This window comes from Chamaea fasciata, unplaced genomic scaffold (genome assembly GCF_029207755.1).
Source record: "Chamaea fasciata isolate MVZ Bird 193981 ecotype frontalis unplaced genomic scaffold, bChaFas1.0.hap1 SCAF_1, whole genome shotgun sequence".
NCBI lineage: Eukaryota > Metazoa > Chordata > Aves > Passeriformes > Sylviidae > Chamaea > Chamaea fasciata.
The window spans coordinates 69,637,101-69,658,549 of record NW_027094086.1 but is presented as its reverse complement, the minus strand read 5'-3'; the positions used below and the strand labels follow the sequence as shown (position 1 = coordinate 69,658,549).

General features: G+C 39.1%; 1 protein-coding gene across 1 annotated transcript; it reads right to left on the bottom strand.

Moving 5' to 3' along the window:
* Positions 1 to 554: 554 nt before the first annotated feature.
* Positions 555 to 20,459, bottom strand: LOC136291010 (protein cordon-bleu-like). The gene is made up of 6 exons (XM_066185563.1): positions 20,416 to 20,459; positions 13,857 to 13,957; positions 10,607 to 12,615; positions 9,873 to 9,992; positions 7,338 to 7,589; positions 555 to 1,854 (listed from the first exon to the last, which is right to left on the bottom strand). Exons 2-6 carry the CDS (start codon positions 13,942 to 13,944, stop codon positions 1,837 to 1,839), a joined length of 2,487 nt encoding a protein of 828 aa, XP_066041660.1. The 5' UTR covers positions 13,945 to 13,957; positions 20,416 to 20,459; the 3' UTR covers positions 555 to 1,836.
* Positions 20,460 to 21,449: the final 990 nt, after the last annotated feature.

Sequence of the window (21,449 nt, the reverse complement as noted above, 5' to 3'; positions counted from 1 at the left end):
AGGGCTATGCACCCAGGACCTTCAGGCAACACTAAAAACAAGAAGAAGCAGAGGTGCACTGAAATTTGCCTTGCAGCTGCCAGCCAAAGAAGTATTTGCTGCTGTGTGGAACATCTACAACATCAAACTTATGAGTGACAGAATCCTTTCAAGTGATAGCATTTTCAATGTCAGTGCTTCTGATCTCTAGCACACTGAGCAGACTTTGAAGGCAAAAGAAGGGTAATCACAATCAACAGAGGTGATCTTATTTATCCTAGGTGCAACAGAGCACCTTAATTCTGAATATATAAGCTTCCCTAATGAGGAAATGGAACATTACCAGTACTCCATCATTGTTGAAATGTATATAACTCACATATTGATCCTAGCTGGTGATTTTTACTGCTCTTCTAAACTGTTAGTTGTTGGCACTTTCCTGGCTTGAGATATTTTACATTAGACTTCAGATACTGAGCACAGCATACTGGTTTGGTGGTAAAGTCCATTTCTAGTTCTAATTTCTTTCAGTAAATGGAAAATATTTAACCAAAGAAAGAGCCTTTAAAGTCATGTCAGGTTTTGATTTTGTTTTTATTCGTGGCACTAACAGACATCAATATTTTACAATATATAATATATAGTCACATTAAATGCAGATGGCTAAATATTCTCGTGCTTTCAACAGTCCGTAGCTATACATTTTAAATTCCAGCTTAAAGAAAAAATCTGCCACCACTGTAGTCTGTGATTATAAAAATGTAAATATACAAACTTCCTCTTCTTCAGTTTCATTACAATATAGGAAATGTGAAAAAGCATTTTCATTTGTCCTTTTTAAGTTAATCAATTTAACGAAATATTTTCAAAATATGTACAACAACAAATACCAAAGTAGTGAACATTTTTAAAAGATACTGCTATAAATACTTGTGAGACAACATATGATAGCCATATGAATTAGAAACCAAGGGCCAACTTATGCATGACCTGAAATATAGACCACAAAAGTCCTGGATACTGATACAAACCAGCTCCACTTCATTTTACAGTGCAGAATGAATTCTACATCTTGGACCTCTATACTCTGAATCTTATTTATAACCTTCACAGTCTGTTGCAAATAGAGATCCTTTAAGGTGGCTCAATATTTTTGAAGTGCCATGTCTGTTACCAGGGTTCAGCATATCTCCGCACATTAGCATTCTATACGTCATATCCCATAAGTAACTTTTCAATAGACACTGTCTCACATTCATTATTGATTGCCTGCTTTCTCAGAGCTCCAGCAGAGAGACAAAGTAAATTTAATTTTAAAAACCAATGACCCCAGCACATGACAATTTAGGTATCATAACTTTTTTCTTGTGATTGGTTTTTATAGATCTTTACTCTGGTTTTCACCCTAATCGATTACAGCTCTTCTTGAAATCAAAAAAAGAAGCAAGTAAATAGTTTGACATAGTTACATATTTTTAACAGCTGGAAATGAGTATTACTTTTCAGATAGCTAGCAAAGCTTTTCGTTTTGCCCATAAATACAATTAAGTATTAACACAGGACTGCACAGTGTTTATATTCTTATTAACCTGCCAACAAGAATAGTTTATTGGCAACCTTAAATATTCAGAGGCAAAACACAATTCCTTGGCACAGAAGCTTTACAGCAGAGCAACATATTTTCCCCTTAGAAACATTATGCAGGAACACACAGAAAATTAACTACAACTTATTTTGGCTTGTAGTCAAGAGAATAAACTAAACTTCTTGATGTTTTTTGCCACTTCAGACTTTGAATGATGATTATGGGTGCATACGGGGTTAGAGTTTCCAGCGACCTATTCTTTTTTATATGATTCAAACGAGTAGAGGGACCTGTAACAAAGAAAAGCACATGATCATTCAAGATATTTTTAAACCTCCTACTGTTGACATTGTTAACCAAACATTCTCCCATGGGGCTGTTCTCAAGCTTGGTCTCTTCATCCGCTCCTTGAGACTACTTAAGCTTATCTGCTTTTTTTCCTAGCTATATCACTTGGTCTAATGAAAAGTGCTATCCTTCCCTAAAAACCCCACACCTCATACATTCTTAGGTATCATGTTTGCAATTGTGTTATTTCTGGAGCATAGGTGATGCATTTTTCTGTGAAATTCCTTCCTTTTGTGGAATGAACAGAAGCCCAGGCTGCCAAGTATGCAACATCTGTCAATCAAAATCTGTTCTGTATTGGTTAGCTGTCACTGGCCATAAAAATCAATTGATGAGTACTTTGCTTCCTGATTGAATGAAGGAAACTCCCAGTGGCTTTGATTCAGGAAAACACTTAAACAAATGCTTATCTTCCTTCCCACTCCTCAGGTCATCTATGCATATGCTTAAATACATTTGCTAAGGTGCTCTTCCAAATTCAAACTTACTGAGCTTTGATTTTATCAGAGAGATATACATTAAGGTCACCACAAAAGCTGAACAGGAATAATGCATTTGATCAAGTCTGAATTTTCCATTTTATTATTTCCATTTTTCTTATTCTTAAGGAAAAAAATAGATCACGGTATAAATTATTAGCAAGGTGAAGAGTTCAAATTATGTTTTATCTTCCAATTCAAAGAGAGTAACAGTATGCAAATGCCTGCCTCTCACTGTGCATGGGAACTAGAATTCCTTTATAAGCTCATTTGACTACCTGTATATCAAGCTTGGCCAACCTTATCATTGGGCTTCCTGCTCCATTTCCAGCATACCAAAGCCTACATCAACTGTGGTTTTGAGTCTGTAATTTCTTTCACTGCACCCACAGATACTGATGATAAGAAACAGTATTTGTTCATTCACAATTATACTTCTCTGCTTATGTGAGAAGAATAGTCCACTGCTTGACACAAAGGTATGGAACTAGGCCATGCTTCCCAGAAGACACTCAACATGCCATAATTCTGATCAATGCATTACTTGTTGACAACCAAGTCCAAATTATCCCAGAGAACTCAGGGACTCATTGCAATTGGTGCAGTAATTATCTTACCTGGCTCCTTTGATTGCCAACAGAATGATACACTGCACGTATCAAGAACTGACGTGACCTAATGCTGATGCCAAACATCACCATGAATGCTTGTGGGAACCGTGATAGAGTCAAATTAATTTTTAAAATCTCAGTGAACAAACAGAAAAGGCTCCAATCTTTACTGGAAAATGCATGGAATCTGCAGAGTTTCCCTTACACACACCATTAAAAAATGGTCTAAAGCAATCACTTTATCAAGGGCAACAGCCTGTTCTTCAGAGATATAACTTGCTTTCCCCACCAAGTGCAGACACATTCCCCTGCAATATTTCTACCAAATCCTTCGGTACAACTCCACCTAAAATGAGTGTATGGCATAGAAGCTAAAGCAACTTTTATAGTTTCCTTTTGTTGAGAAAGATTTTTAATCCTGCATGGACTTGTGCTGCAACTATACCTACAGCTACACATCTAACGGGTTATTTGCATGTGTAGTTACGGGGTTTTTTTCTCACAAATAATCATGGCAAATCCCAAGGCAAGTTACATTAACACAAAAATACACATGCATTGATATAGAGAATTTCAGACATCTAGCTATGTTATTTTGCATTTTATGAGATGGCAAATAGGAAGTTAAAAACTGCACATATAGATTTTAACTATATGACACTGTTTGACACAATTTAAGGAAACTACTAGTTCACTTTTAAAATCAGAACGTTAAATGATACAGCTCTATGGCCTGAGTTTTGTCCAGAGAACAAAATGTTTTTGAGAATTAGCCAAAATTTGGTCTCAGTTTACTTCCCAGATCAACTGATTCTCCTTTGCACCTAGGGCAGACCCCATGGCTGGGGATGAGCCATCCTTGCTAGTGAGACAGGTTCATTTCTTGTAAGTAACCACCAAAGGCACCAGGGAACCCATCATGGCTGGTGGCTTTATTTGATGCTGCCTCCCTGACTTGCTGTTATACTTTGGATGTGTTGGACACCTGTCAGGTTCCTTGACAGACCATTTCAAAAACTGAAGAAAAGGGTTACTTCCTTGCACATTGTCAGATCTTCTCCAGGTTGGTAAACTCATCCCAATCCTGTAACACATCTGTGTCTCCCTTTCTTTTCGGTAGGGTCTGTTGTGTAACCACTTTCTGGCAGGTCTCTGAACTGCCCTGCACCGGGGATGAACCATTTGACTGAGAAGGCTCAACTGGGCTTGGCACCTGCAAGAATTTTCCTTCAGGAGACTGTGGACAGCAACAGTGTGCAATAAAACAGAAGTCATTTCTTCAAAACAAAGAGTGATTTATTTGCCAAAACAGGCACAGTACTCTAAAAAATGGATTAAGGAAGAGTGAGGAGAGCTATGCATATACTATCTTACCTCTACTTGGCATTTCCCTCAAGCATCTATTTCTGCTCTGGTTTCTTTTGGCTGACCCAATTAGAGACTGTGCTGTGCAGACCCTGACTCTCAGCTAAGCAAGGTCAGCATGCAGCAACTTCTTTCCTCATTTCCTGCATAGCGAATCTTTTAACCTTAAAGTTCATGACTTTAGCAAACAGCTGTGTAATCAGGGGAGGAGTGGAGGAGCTGCCATTTCACAGATATTACTTGAGCTCAAATGTTTGTTGGGATGCTCCTTATCTAGGCAATTGGTTGCTTTTTACACTTGCTTCCCCTGACAGCTGTGTTTGATTGACTTCCATTGCAACTAACCCCACAAAAATAAGCACCGAGTCACACATAATTATGCAACACAGATTCTTCCCAGTTCTCTACGATATTAGCTAAATAAATGACGTTGCTGTCAGCAACACAGATTTTGTCCAGTTCGCCACAATATTAGCTAAATAAATGACTTTGCTGTCAGAAGCCTTTGTCCCAGAAGACTTTGAGAAGACAATGGAAAAGAAACAGTTGCCATTACTGAACTGAGCTACCTACTCTACTGTCTAGTTGCTGCAACCAAAATCTTCCAGAAAGCAAAGCCAAAACCAGCGCTGTGCTCATGTCTCCAAATCACAACATCATAGAACTTTGACAGAGGAGGCAAAACAAAGAAAGAACTTTGCTACAGTCCTGGCACAAAACAACCTGTCAGTCACTGCCTACAAAAAACCTCAGTGTTCCTCAGACATGGGTAAAGGAAGAAAACCCTGATATTCAGCTATTATGTATTCTTTCTCCTCTACGGATTCAACTTTTGCTGTCACAAGTTGTCCAGCTGCAGAGAAGGATCAGAATTTGGCTCTAAATAAAATGCATAAAACTAGAAGAGATATTGAAACACACTGGCTAGAAAGCCTTTTCAGAAATCTGACAACATTTTTACTTCAATCAGTTATCAAGGGCATGAGATCTCAGATGTCAAAGTGTCATGATGACTTTGGCATACATAAGACTAGCTTGCATATCCAATATCTGGAAGGACAGCACAGTAATAAGAAAATCATACTCTGTCTTGGACAAAACACTGCTCTCTTTTATTTTCATAAGAGACCTATATCATGAGATGTACTCTTCTGTTGTTTCAATGTCAAAAGTAGCAAAAATTATTCTGTCTTGGAAATGATACAAGACAGGCACAGTATTTAGCAGAATACATCAGTCTATCTGGTGGTGTACTTTCATGACCTGCACTGGTTATCCAAGTGTTTTGAAATAAATCCCAAAGATATGATAAAGACTTATTTTCATGAGTAGAGCTATGGGTCCCCTCAGAGACTTCTGCAAGAAAAATGAAGTTGGAAGAGTAAGAAATTTGGAAGTATCTAGAAAACAATTGCATGAAGTACCCTTGAATGTCCAAGTCCCATTTTTTTCTGTCAGTTGGTGAAGTGGGGAAATAAAGGCCTGACTTCTTCATAATTTGTAGTCTCAGAATCAGATTTTCTCAAATTGGAAGGGACCCATAAAGATCACTGAGTTCAACTCCCTGCTCCTCCCAGGACTGCCTTAAACTAAACCATATGACTAGGAGCATCGTCCAGCTGCTCCTTCAACTTTGTCAGGCTTGGTGCTGTGACCTTCCCTGGGGAGCCTATTTCAGCGGCTGACCATCCTCTTAGTGAAGAACCTTTTCCTGTTGTTGTACCAACTTCCCCTGACAGAGGTGTATTCCATTCCCTTGGGATCTATTGCTGGCCACCATAGAGAGGAGACTATGCCCACCCCTCAGCTGCCCTCCTCAAGGAACCCACTGACTCCAATGAGGCTGCTCCTCAACCTTCTCCAAGCTGAACAAACCAAGTGTGAACTCAGATCCTCCTCAGAATCGTATGCATAACATAGATGTAATTGTTCGCATGAAAAATTAGCTGCACATCCAGATTCCTAATGTAATCAGAACATGCTGATGTAAATTTCCCTGAAACACTGATTTGTTTGTGCCATTTGTATGTCTGTGGAATTTATGGTTTGTCAGAAACCAGATTTTTTTGACAATTTTTGGATGTTAAAATTTGAGCACACTTTTAAATTATTTAAAAGAGGACCAGTGAGCAAGGTTAAAGTCTCTTTACACATTTATGGTTGGCATCAGCTAACTCATGTGTTGGGAAAACTACATCTGCTTTTCTATATTCCCTTAAGTCCTTGGATGAAAGTCTGTTCTTGGATACTGCAGTGTAATACTGGGATGCTTCCACTCAGGACAATTGATCTGCTTCTCTTTACCAGGAAGTACAGTGTAACTTGAGATTGGGAAGAACAAACTTTGATCAAAGAGATAAGTGAAGCTACTCCAAAAATCACACACAGGCAACTGAGCATTTAGCCATCTTGGAGTTAACCGATTCTCATCTAACCTCAGAAGTGAAACACACACATCATTCAATTAATAAAGTTCAGGCAGACATTAAATTGACCTCACAGTTTTACAAACAGCTCTCAGCACATGTGATCAAGGTTTAAGTGTTGGGAATCAATGTCTAGGACACACTACTGAAATTAGGAGAGAACACTTATTTATACTCACTTCAGGGTCTCATATCTGATGTTACTTAGGCTCACTTTGTATAAAGGACATCCAGTATTATCTCAGATAATACAGAATGAAAAGGTCATGAAAATGCCTTTTGAAATTACAGTAATTCTCTTGATGGTCTCTTTAATAAAATGCATCGTCTGTTCACATGGTTGTATATGTGCTTGGATGTGTTTCATTAACTGTTCAAAGGTTTCAAATACATTCCCGACTTTTGATTCAGTTAGAGGAAATAGTTCATGTACTTTCTTCTGATGGAAGAAAGGAATTTGTGCCTAGAACAGTTAAAAAATGGTTCTGTAAACACAGCAAGCATAGGTTGTTTCATCCACGGTAAAATATAAAAGTACATTTACCTTTCTTAACTTTGCTGCTCCAGCACCAGAGCGAATGGCCTCCAATAGGGCTTCCCTTGCCTCATTTGGATTATCTGAAGCTGTGGCAGAGAATTTAGGAGCTGCTCCTGAGAGCTGAATAGGAGGTGGTGGTGGTGGCTGGGCAGGGGCAGGTGGGATACACAACTGCTCTTCCTGAAGATCTTCTGCCTTCTGCAAAGACCGTTCTGCATCCCTAAAGTGCTGCAGCTCTTGGGAGGCCAGTGAGGAGATCTGCTCAACATGCAGTTGAAAGAAGGTGGTTAATATCTGTAAAACTGTAATTATTTGACATTTGATGCACTTTCAGTACCCCGATTTCACTTTTCTTGGATGATGCAAAACCCGCAGAACTTTTGTTTGCTCATGGGGTTGAACATCTGTTACTACTCACTCACATCACTCAGCTGGGCTGATTACCAGCATCGAGAACTTGGCATTGAGTCTGTCTCAGAAACTCAATCTTTATTTACTGTGAGCTTCAACATCCTGTAACTCTTCTTGGCATGTAAGGTAAGAGAGAAAGTTGGACTTGGTATTAATTTGGAAACAACCACAAAGGTTTTGGAATCAAGGAAGATATATTATGCCTGCAGTAGCCACCCAGGAATATGATTACTTTTTGCAGTCTGCGCTGCACAGAAATAATCTCAGATGACAGGGAAGCTCTTCCAGATCTGAGCTCTCAGACATAGTTTCACTGAAAAAAAAAAGCCATTAAACCTAAAGTTTCCAGCCATACTTTAAAAAAAAAAAAAAAAAAAAAAAAAAGACCAGAGAGAGCCACATGAAAGCACTGAGAATGAAATCAATTGATTATTCTTCCAAGTGTGTTTCTGTGGAATTTCAGAAACTAAAATTTCTGCACAAATTACCAGCTTGAAAACTCATCCTACTTTAAATGCACGCAGGCAAAGAAGACAGTCTTTCAGACTGAGCCAGTTTTTCCATCAAACGTGTCAAGAGATACTTTTGCCATTAATACCCTTACAAGTAATAATCATGATGAATTGTTAGTAATTACAATGATTCAGCAATTATTAGGAAATTCAGTACTATGGGCCAAATGTTTCCAAGCAGATCCATTGTAATTCATTTCTCAGACAAACTTCAGGGCAGAGCTTCTGTGATGAAAAATTACAAGGATTCATCTCCCCTAAAATAATCCACAGAGAGCTCCTGAATTCCTTCCCTATACATACATATATACACACAGTATATATATGAGCATCATGTCATGTTAGGTAAAAGGCAAACATTTGAGACAACATGAAAGGGACAGCACATCTGTGTTGCGCCCTGTGCATGCACAAACACACTGATTTAACTAGCACAGGTGACACAGTGTGAAAAAGCATACGGTTTCTAGGCAACTTCCTTTAAAATCATGGCAAAAACTTCTCTGCCAGAGGAAAGTATTCCTAAAAGTCTCTGTGATGACTTCATTGTCAGAGCCTCTTTTACACAAATTGCTATTTATTCCTAATGAATGCAGAATGCAGTTAAGTACGTGTGAAGATTGCTGCTACTTAGCACATCCTGCTCACAGGCTCAGAGGAAGCTGTGCCCTACCTGCAGCAAGGGCAGTAGGATATTTGAGGGGTGAAGTAATTCCCTAACACAGGCAAGAGAATTTTTCTATCTCATGCCAGCTATCTGGATATGTGCTAATGAACTGAGTCATTGCTCGAGGGAAATGGGGACCTCCTTGCCAAGGACACATCTTTGGCCGGATTAGTCAACTGAGTGAAAACTAAGGCTAGAACAATGCAGGTTTTGGCTATTAGGAATAAGAGATGCTTTAATGATAAGATAAATCTTTCAGAGAGAAGGAATCGTCCTGCTGCGGTGAATGTTGATGAAACATCAACATCAATTACTTGCATACAACTTGCACCATGTTAGCAGATAAACCGCATGTGTGAAGAAGCCCTAGTGTGTTTTCAGGAAGCTGGGATTGGATATGTATGGTAGGAAATGCAAATATGTTAATCCAACTGCAAACTTTTAAAGTACAGCTTCTCTGTGCGGAGAAGCTGTGGATGCCCCATCCGCTTCTGGTGTTCAGGGCCTGGTTGGATGGGGCCTTGAGCAACCTGCTCTAATGGGAGATGCCCCTGCCTAAAGCAGAGGCACCTGAACTAGATAATGCTTAAGTCCTTTCCAACCAAAATCATTCTAAAAAAAGACCCCACCTAAATGTGAAAATGATGAACATTTGATGCTATGTATTTGATGCCTCTATGTACGTTCCCTGTAATTGGTTTGGATTTCTACATGCTTCTTTCTAAGCTAAAAGCAAACTACTTGAAAGACTTAAAAGTTTTATAGCAGAGAATAGGATTGAACCTGCTACGCTCTCTGCCTAAGTCAGATCTGGTCTTCTGGGATATGGTTACCCCCTCAACTTCTCTCTTTGCAGCACAACGTTTAGTTTGTGGGATATTTGGGTTTATTCAAAATACTCAGGAGGAAAAGACTGCACTTCAAAGATCACTTACAATCTTGATTCCTTACCTTTTTTAGCTTTGAGGTGCCACTGTGGCCTCTAATTGCTGCTAGTAGGGCTGAGCGCTCATTCTCTGGCTCAGTGTATGAGGGTTTCCTGTGACTGCCATTTAGTGCACTGTTTGAAACCTAGAATATGAAGGGAACAAACCTCACATTGTCATTAGATATTTACTTAGAGATACCTTGGAAACACTTTTTATCACTTGTAACAGAATGCAAACTATGAAGACTAATCAGTTTGTCTTTTTTTGGGGTGCTTGTAAAACCTTATTCACATTGAACAGTAAGGGTATGTGTAGATAGTAATGCTATACTTAGAGATGCAGTCCATACTCCCTGAGCATGAAGTCAGTGGCATACTGTTACCCCCTAGTAAAACAAAATGGAATTTTCTGTCACTGCAGGTATTCACAAGTTTTCTCCATGCTGTGTGTTCCTGTTTTTACATAACACACTGAAATGAGGGTTTGGCTCTTAGACTAACCTCAATTACCTTTCATTTATCTGTGTCTATGTACCCTCTGCCTCCTTCAGCTAGTGCAGCACCCATTATGTTGCATAATACACAGGATGTGCAGAATAAGCACCAGCTTGGTCTGCATTTTGCCTTTATAAATTTTTCAAATGCCTTGTGTCCTCCAGCTCACCAGCAACTGTGCAAGTTACCAAACCTCTGGTGTCTGACAGGGTGAATATAGGGCTCTGCAGTCTGATCAGGTTAAAAAAGGTTACCACTTTACCTTTCTGAGTTTCTCCTTTCCCCCTCCTGTTTGAATGGCTTCCATAAGGGCACTGTGCAATGATGTGTCTTTTGGAACCGGCTTCTGGATGACAGGCTTGAACTTCTTCTTTGGTCCGAAAATATTGGTCTGCACATTAACATCCAACTCACCAACAGTATTAACATCTGAATCATCAGGTTTCTCCTCCTGCTCAGACTCTGCATTTGCTGTTGCACCATTTAGCTCAGGTGAAGCTTTAGGTGGACTAACTTCTACACCATTAGCAGGACGCCATTTAGTGACTCGCAAAGACGAGGTGAAAGAGAAGGGGACTCCTTGGAGATCAGGAGACTTGAGAGATGAGGCTGAATTAGTATGGGTCCAAGTTTCGCATTTCTGGTCAAACACAGTCTTTTTCTCTGCTACACTTTGTTTGCTGTTTAAACCATGATCATCTTCTGCACTGTTGTTATCCTTTGAAGAGGATTTGGTAAATGGGACACTTGCATTCTTTTTATAGAAACTCACAGGAGTTGCTTGATTTGGTGCCCTGATATTAACTACTTTGTACTCCATGCCAGAATTATCACCAGGTGTAAATCTGTGGGAAGCTTTCTGACTGCAAGCAAAAATACTTGAAAGCGTTTCTCTTGTTTCTGCTGATTCTGTTTCCACAGGGCTGTATTTGGCCACAATAATACATCTTTTTGGTGAAACTTCTGCTTCATTCTTAACCTCTTCTGCCCCTTGCTTGTTTTCATCTTTCTCATTATATTCCATAGTGTCAGATTTAAAGGTAGTTGCACTGATGTGTCTTGCAATAGCAGAGGCAACATACTGACTTGAAGTTCTCCTGTGTGGCTTTACGAACGGAAGTTCCAGCTTGTCCTTACTAATGGCTGGGGCTGCTGATGGTGTTACCTGGGACTGTGTAGCTGAAAGAGCTGGTTTGGTCCTTTCATTCTCAGATTGTCTTTCAGCTACCTGGGTAGTAACAGTTTGTGGTGCTGCAGGCTTTGGAGTTGCAAGACAGACAGGTTTGTGTTCATGTTTTATCGTAAAAAGCTTAGAGTTTGTGGTGACTGCTGACTTTTTAGGAAAATGCTCAGCAGAGTCATCGCTTTGTTTTTCCATAGAACTTGACCTCCAGAATGCCTTCACCCTCCCAATATGAATTTCCTCACTTTCATCAGAAGAAGAACCTTGTACATGCTTACTAACACTGGTGTTTGGGCCTATAAGATTGCCTAGTTCATCTATCTTGATGGCACCAGTGGAGAGTGAAACTCCTCTATCAAAATGTCTTACATCAGGTTTGGGAGGGACAACTTTAAAGGTTGTCAAACCCATTTTAGGTTCGTAGTTTGATCCTGAATTCTGGGCACGATGACACCATGTGGGTGTTGATGGGACTTCTACCTCTGTTTTTTTTGCTGGTGGCCATTTGATTTCTAACTCTGATTTACTTTTTTTCAGAGATCTCTCTCTGCTGCTACATTCGTTAACTGGATTCAGCTTCTCTTTGGCTGTACTGATTTCAGTTGTGGCTTTGGAGTGAGATGGACTTAGCTTGGATTTGCATTCCTCAGACTTCACACCATGTTTAGGAGAAGGTTCCAGTCTTAAGTTCTTTTCATTTCTTTTTTCAAAGGAGGATGTGAGAGATTCAAACATATCTCTCCTCTGTTCCACAGGCAAGTGAATGAATTCATTTTCAGATGGTTGCTGATACATTAGGTCCTTGCATACAGCTCCACCATCTGTGTGTCCCTTATCAAAGGAACCTGCATTGTTGTTTATATTTGTGAAATTTCTTGCATTAACAGAGTCAGCTGAGATATTCTGTGAGACCCTAATCTCCATCTCTTGATTTTCATCAGAGTTAGAGGTGCTAACTTCTGGAGCATCATCTATGATTGTCACTGGAACAGAAATGGAAACATCTTGGGTAGCCTCAACTTTTCTTATATATGGGTTCAAGGCTTCACTGGTGTAGTCGGAGTCAGAGTTACTGACATCATCCACGGCTGCAAAATACACATACAATGTTACATATAGGCAGTATTTAGGCAATGTGACTATAAATCACACAAATAGCCAGTACAAGTTTAAGCAAACCGGGTATTTTAGTTGCACTTAAAGTAACAGGCTTTTTTTTTATGCCTGTATTACAAAAAAAGGAGACGTCTGGGTCCTTCTTATTGTCTGTTTGCTGATTAGGATCGGCAAAATATTCCTGCAGTCCTCCTGCTTCAGCCAGTGGGAAACACACATATGTAGCTGAAAGCAGAATTTCATCTATTGTTCATACCTTATCTTTGACTAACTTATCTAAGCGATAAACATTTCACCACATGACTCCAAAGGAGAAACATTTCTAAGAAACAGCAAGCAGCTCCAAATAATGTTTCCCAGACCTGGTTAGTAATAACAGCCCAGCTGAAGGATTTCCTTGAGCAAGCAAACAAACACACAGTACTTTTATTTTTTCTCCATTCTTCTCACCCTTTATTACCAGTGACTCCAGAAGCCTCATTGTGCAAGAGGGCTATATATCCTCTCAAATTTGCTGGTATAAATCAAAGGTTACAACACAAGCTAAGGAATGACTGTGTCTGAGAACTAAAATCAGACTCAAGTCCATTGCAGAAGTATTACAATGAAGATGGGAAGTTAAAAAAGAAGTAATCAATGTCATTTGTTGACAGACCAATAAGAGAGAAGTATTTTTAATTCACTGTAGGAAAAAGAAGAGCACAATATGACATTTTTTCTCTTCCCATTGTTTCATGTTTTTCCATTTTTAACTTTTAAATGTGCCTGTTAACACAGAAGAGACACTGGGTACAAAAATGTTCCATCCTTTTCCACTTCATAATGATAAAATAAAAACAGAGGGATTCTTCATTAAACACAGAGCTAAATTCATAACTGATTTAGCTTCATTGAAGTCAATGAAATAATGCTAAATTTGGCCTATAAAATGTGTCCATTGACTGCTGTTCATCTCTTTGTGGTAGAAGACACTGAAATACAATGATAATCTGATATGCAGATGGAAAAATGTTCAGTGAGAGCCTGTAAAGGGTGTCTGCTCCTGAAGCAAAGGAGGCACTTTGGGGAGACCACATTCTACCTCACACTCTTGAGTTGTTCCCTGTGATCTCAGTGAGAAGCACACAGGATGTCTCAAGAGTACAGCCTGATTTTGCATCCACTGGCTGTGTCTCTGTCTTTTGCACTTCAGAGGTAACACACACTTTCCTACCTTCTAAATCTTCATCCAGGTCAGCCAAAGTCTGCTGGAGCTGTGCTGCAATGACTGTATCTTCATTCTCATGCTTAGCCAAAGCCATTGCTTCATTTTGCCTGCTAAAGGAAAGAGGAGAAAATCATTGGGTCACTCCACTTTCACTTTGCACTGAAATACACTATAATTTCAGCCCCTTTGCTCCCACTGGGGTTCTGAAACTCATTCCCCAAAGTATGAAAACTGTGTAGGCTTACACACAAACCAGCATACTGACACATCCACATCTAGGAAAGATCTCGGTGGTGCTTGAGCATATCCAGTGTGCTGGTAATCAAAAAATTTCGATTAATAAAGCCTGCAAAGAAATGGCTTCAATGTGAAGTACACACTTCAGCTGGATTGCAGAAACACAGCATATGCCAGGACAAAGGTTGTGCATATCCATACAATTTTAAGGCAGACCACTAAACATCCCGTGCACCCACTGTAACAATATATGTGCACCTTAATTAAATAAAAATTGCATGGCAATGAAAAATAAATACAGCCAAAGTACTGTTAGACAATCACTCTGCATCTTGAGGTGGCGGAGGGAGTGAAAGCAGTTTCTAATGAAACACATCTAGGGACCTGATTTTGCCAGAAAACTGATGAAACTGTACAATGACCTAAGAGAAGTCTGAAATCAGAATGAGTCCCAAGTGTTGATTTGTCTTATTAAAAGAAGAGAAGAAAAAGAAAATGAAACAAAAAAATCCTAAAAAAATCCCGCTAAAATTAAAAAACAAAAGCAAGAACAAACAACAAGAAACCAACAACAAAAAACCACCTGTATGGCAAGCTGGTACACAAAGTCCTCCTTTTTCTTAGAGGAAAATCTTGATTGGCAAAACATTTTTATCTAAATCATTGAAACTCTAATTTAAAATTGAACCATTTATTTCTTCCATTTACCTGACCCAAATTTAAGATGTTGCGGTCTGTGACACTGTATCTAAGATTTCCCCTTGTAATTAGCCTATTGAAAAAGTAGCTCCCCGTTCTAGCCACACTTAAACTAACTCTAGCTGAGTGAAGCAGATTTGCCCTTTTCAAGATCATACCCTTAACTGCACAGATGCAGTAACAGATGACAGATTTTTATGTTAGTGTACCAAACGCTACCTGAAAAATGCCATTTTTCTTCTTCCCTTTAAGATAGTAATCTGAATAAAAAATTCAGGGGTATTTTCCTGACATTGATTTAAATTTTGTCCAACAATGTAGCTTCATTTTTTGCTACCTTGTTGTTTGATTTTTCCCTTGCTCATACAAGGAGCAACTGAAAGGACATGCTGAAGCATCAGGTATTTTATTTTATTTCACTTCATTATTTATTTAGCATTCACCTCTCCTTTATGTCTTTTGTAGTAGTCCTGCAGCCTGATCCTTTTACTTTTACCTAAAATGCCTGGCAGATACGAAGCTGACTTCATGTATGCGGCATCAATGAAAACAACAACATACACCTCCAAGGAAGCCTTCCAAAACTGTCATATGCACATTCTTGTGTATCTGAATACACAGATGGGATTAGTTCAAGACAACAACGCTTGATATATGACTAAGAGGCTTCCTAAACTGGAATATAAGACAGAAATCAGAATTGGTTGTTTTAAATACAGAGGAGGAGACAGGGTGGTCTGTGACTGGAATAAAATTTCTTCCAACATCTGCCACTGCCCTGAGCTTTGACAGGCCTTGAACATCCCCACAAGCCAGTGTGATCTAATGATGCTCAGGCTCAACATCCACACTGCAAGATTCATGGTGAACTGAGTTTTCCTCCTGACAGATTACGAGGATGGTGGAGCAAACCAATTGAAGTTTCCAGTGCAGGCACCTGGCGCTGTAGGACTGCAGTCCCTCTGTACCCTGAGGCGCACATACACGCACACACACACATCCATAAATCAATGAGATTACTCATCTGAGCAATCTGACAAAAAGATTTACACTTACTGCAGCATCTGAATTGGGAGAGAAGACTGGCTAACAAAGCTCTCAATGTGAAGATGGCAGAAAGAATGAACTAACGGAATTTCATGTTGCTCTTGCAGTGGAAAGTTTCATAAAATTATTAAAAACACTCTCCTCTGAGTGCATTTTAAAACAATTTATTTGCGAACTCAGAGAGAGCACTTCCAATGGGAGAACCATTCAAACTGTGTGCTAGCTAAGCAACAGGTCTATCCATCACGGAAAGCAAATACCACTTTCTTCTTTACAAAGTTGGTCTTGCAGAATAGTTGCACACAGCTGGAGGTAAGTAAGTGACACACACTAAGACTTGTTCTCTGACCTACTCTGGAGAAGTTGTTTCCAAAGCCTTGGAAGAAAAATCTGTAAACTCACGAGACTTAATTTCATGCAGGCTGTGCCAGCTCACAACCCTTTTGGGACCTCATTATATTTTCCTGTCTGTTGCCTGGCTCTTCTATAATACAGCCAAAATCTGTACTACTAAGGTCGTCCGTGCTGGAATTTCTACAGGAAACAATAGGGTTGAGAATTTTATGGGAAATTTATCTTGAAAAACATATTTGGGATGGGAACAAGCATTCCTGGGTTTCAAACACAGAGTGTAGGTCCATTGCACTGCACTGACCGGTTCTTTTCTCACATCTATCAGTGGGAATCTTTTGATGACTCCTCATAGCAAAATTATCCTCTCCTTGCTGGGCACAACAGTCAGCAGTGGTCTCTTTCATTATCCTCTGGGCACTTATGCAGTGGCTATACAGAATTTGCTTCTCAATCTCTGCTTCAATTTCATTACTTAGACAACTGGGATAATATTATCCAATTTACAGAATTTTTCTGAAGGAAAGAGAACAATGCATTGAAAATGAAAGGATTCTTATTTGCTCTTACAGATGGAGCTTCAGAAAAAGCTGATCTTTTCTTTTGCATTTCTAAATCTCTAAAAGAGCTACTGTTTGATGCATCTCCAAACTCACCTACAAAGCAAGCTGGAAGGTATGCATTAATCACAAGGGCTTTTCTTAAAATTCCTACCACTGGGAATTTAGAATGGGCTATGTGTTTTGTGAAGATCTGGTAGTTTCCAGTAGCTCACATGACTTACAAATATGCCTACCAAGACTCTTTCTCACAGGAAAAGGAAAACAAAAGGGCCTCAATTTTTCTTTTTTCCATAGCCTTCTTCCCTTCTAACCCTACACACTTTTCTTTTGTTGACAGCTGATCTGGCCAGAAGCCAAGAAAAATATGAGTTATTTCAATACCATGTTTTACATTCTAGATAAACATTACCAGTGGTATTTTCTCATACATGCGCCTTTTTTCTTTTTCTTTTTTCTTCTTTTTTTTCCTTCTTTTTTTTTTTTTTTTTTTTTTTTTTTTTTAACTTAGGGAAGAACTTGATAACCTTTATGCTGCCTTCCTGGTTAAAACATGAGGTGCTAAAAATACATCACCGGTGAGCATGCAGCCCAAGCTCAAAATGGTAAATGTGCACGGTTCCTGGAAGCCTGCGCACATATTATTTATGTAGATTAGCAGAGATTTGTGCAAGAGCACAGAACGAAGCAAAGTGACTACTAAACTACAGCATTTAATGTTCCACTGAGCTCAGGCTACAACGCCTAATTACTCCTTGGCAGTCATTTGCGCAGTTGGAGACAAAATGAAACTTACAGCAGCATTTTACCAAATTAGTGCCATGGGAGACATACATTTATGAGAAAGTTTACATTCTAAGAAAGAGAGAAATGTCTCTGATAAAATGAGCTGGAAATGCTGTATAAAAATAAACCCACCCTTACTGGTGGTAAGACAAGGGATTTGCAATGAGAGAAGCTGCCATTTTGTTATTGTCAAAGGAGCTTTACCTGTGGGTCCGTAAATGATAAATCTGATCCAAGTTTCTCTGAACACTTCTTGGGAGTTCTGGTATGGCACCAAAGTAGAGACCACACCACCCACCATAACTGCTTAAATACAACACAGACCTATGTAAACTGCAGAGAAGGGACAGAGGAAGGCATTCAATTATCCAAATGCAGATACTTGGTGCCATTTTTGATGCTGTAGGATATTCAAAACATCTGTCTGGGGCTCTTAGACTTAATATGGAAGACATGGAAACTTGTGGTGTCCTACCTCAATGCCAACAGGTTAGAAGAAACCTGGTAGTAGACAATATCTCAGGTTAACTGAATGTAATTTGCAATCTCACTCATTTTGCACAATATTTGCTATACTGAAAGACTTGAGAACATGGCTCCTGTGAACCTGTTACTAGTTGGGGTGGGAAGACAGAGCCATTGCAAGCAAGTCAAATCCATACAGGCATAATGTGCAGTAGGACATGCAGGGATGTAGTGACAATTGTGAGGCACATTGAGAGCATTCAGCTCCTCAGATGAGCCTTGGGCAGCTATGAGGGACTGACCTACATGGAAAACTGACATGGTTATTCCAGTTCCAAAGATCAGGCTTTGGAACATTTAGGATCCCCTCCCAGCTCTGACAGTCATCCCAGTTTGGTGCTGGGGAATTACATTAACCCACCTTTATGTATTCAAATTTGTCCTCTTTAAAATGAATCCATGATATTCACCTCTTACATAAATGCTGCAAAGAGAAATGCTTCTACTTTGTGTATATATCAAGGTAGGTGTTAAAGTAGAGATCGATGCTGAAGGATTTCAAGTTGCAGGAGTATGGCTGAAGCCTTTTGAAAACAACTTGCTATTCAATCAGGCCAGAAAGATGGCATTAAGTAAACACAGGGTTTTTATATATTCATTTTTGAGAGTGATGCGGCAAAATACTCTTCAAAAGCGAAGATAACTGCTTTCTGGATCAACCAATGGTTTCCACAATCTTAGAGACCATTTTTCCATTTTTTGCATTTCTTAGGCTAGGTAACTTTTTTTCATTTCTTTTCAAGGAAGTAATATAACTGCAGCAGGAGAGCAGCTAGAGTAAGTGCTGGACTTTCTAGTCACCTAAGCCATGACCTGACCAGTGATATCTTTCATTTCTACTGCCTCCTGTGAACTTGAGAATGAATTTTTAACCAAAGTCTGTTAAAATTCAAAAGTTGTAGACTAAACAACCAATTCAGGACTGGTTAGATAGCAATGTCACCACTTGTGTTTGACAGAAGATTTCTGATATTGGCAGGCAAGTAGGAAAGGGAAAAAGCATATGGTCATATTCTGCTGAATACCAGATAACCTTCTTTTTTATGTTCTTAGATAGGCAATAAAAAAAGCAATAAAAACATATTTTTGAGAGCAAGGTACAGGTATCACTTCCATTCCATTTTTAGCTTGTGTTCTGTTTCTAGTTCTGTCGGACTACATCAAACAAAGGTCTTTACACTGCATTTATTTCTGTGCTGAATAAAAGTCATCAGAGATTGAATTTAACTATTTTTCAATTCTGTAATACATAGGTCCAGTAGTGTCTTCAGATATACTGCTACCCAATTAACAATAAGAACTTGAAAACAGAGACGAGGAGGAAAATGAAGCAATTTTTCAACAGCAGCTGGGTTTATGGACCTTTTACAACTTTCCTCCATGATTACTGGTCAAGAATCTAAATAGAAAGCAAACAAATATGCTTTTGCATAGTTTCATTTTGTGTTCTAATGCTAGAAATCTCTAAGCTTGTTACATACCAGAGTGATTTAAGCTTCCAGAGTACACGACATATGTCAGTTCCAGGGTCCTGCTGCCTAAACAGTAGCTTGTAGTTGCCATACAGCTGGATGTACCCCCACTCCCCCTCCTCTGGCAATGGCTTCTCAACAGGAAAGCCCGTAGGCAGACAGAATTGCCAGAAATAGTCAGGAAAGTAGGCTAGCATGATTTAGATCTTAATACAGCCACATCACCTGTGCAATGTAACAGTGCAAGTTAAAAGATGGTACAGTCAAATGACTTCTCTTGATTTACACAGAAAAATAGAAACAGAAAAGGACCAGAACCTTCTTCTCCTGTAAAACAACAGCATGCCTTTAGCAACCCAAGCTGCTCTCTAATATTTAAAATATTGTACAGCTCCAAAGCATACAGTATTTTTCCAGTGGATGAGTTTAACAGAAAGGCTAATCAAGTATTCTTGCCCTAGAATGACTGTGAGTATCTATTACTTAACCATAATATCCATAATATCTTTCCTCCATGAATATCTGCCAGCAAAAAAGTCCACTAAAGTTTCCAAATTTGAAGAGTTTTCTGGAACAAGGGGAAAGGGAAAGCCAGAGATAAGGAAGGAAAACTATGTAAGAAGCAGAGGCTTGCAAATCTGTCAGACATCTGGGTCTTAATTAAATAATTTTTCTTCCCTGAGGTTCTCCCTGTCACTTTAACCCTTTCTCTACTTTCCTAGCCCTTGAAACTGTTTTCAAAAAAGTGAAACAGCCCTACCCAGTTAAAATAAAACCTATCCTATAAAGAAATAACAGAACTAAACTTTCTCCTGTTTCTCAGAGACAAGTGACAAGTAATTATACAGAAAGTGTTTGTGCACAGAGGTATATATAATAAATACATACACTGCTATTTTTCACCGCAGTTTTTCTCTTTCCTTCCTGCCTTCTGCCACTCACTATTTTTATTTCTTCTGACCAGCTTCCACGCTGAATTCTTTCCAGCAACTGACTTCTCCTTCTGTCCTGTCCTTCCCAAGTGGAATACAAAACCCTGTAACATTTGAATGTGAATGGACCGAAAATTAAGCAGAACAGGTTCACCCACCCCTATAATTTCAAGCTTTTGTTTTTAACTAACTGTTCAAATCCCAAACAGTTTAGTAGCAAACAGCAAGTACTTCTCAGGTTGGTAACCAAAAGAACTGTCCTCCCAGCAGCTTCAGCTACCCTGACCAGAGCCAAAGGTAACAAATTCTTCCAAGAGAAAGGGAGGAAATGGGATTATCTCTGTCCAGACCCACAGCACAAACTGATCTCTGGAGGGCTCCCCCACCCCCACCCTATGTCCTCTACTAGCTGTACGTGAAAAAATATTCCTCTCTCATGGCTACTGGAGCAGACACTCAAGGGAGGGGAAAATCCCTTTCAGACATTTACATGGTATTTTGTCTTTTTGTCACACAAGCCTGTATTTATTTATATCTTTATAACTACAAAGTTCCCATTATATTTTAAAATACTTTTATTTCTTAAACATTTCAATACATTTAAAATCTTTCTAGAATTTTTTAAAAAAGTCTGGTATTTTCAAGTGTTTTTCCTTCTCTGAGACAGGCCAGCAGAACCACTCTTAAGAGTGACCCCCTCTAAAACATTGATTTCAGTTGCTTATAAAGTTGAGAAACTACACACCTCTGTGAGGTGACAGTCCACATGACAATTTATATAATGTCCATAATCATACTATTATTTTATTTCAAGCAAAACGTTCAAATGTCTTCCAATGGCAAAGTTTGGAGGAAAAGGAGAGCTACATTCTGATACATGAAATTCTATTTAATGCTCAGTCCTCTAAAAAAAAGGTGGTCCTGTCATGGTCTATCTGTTTACTCCTCTGCCTTGACTCTCTGTCCATCAGCTCTCCTTCCCTAAAACAG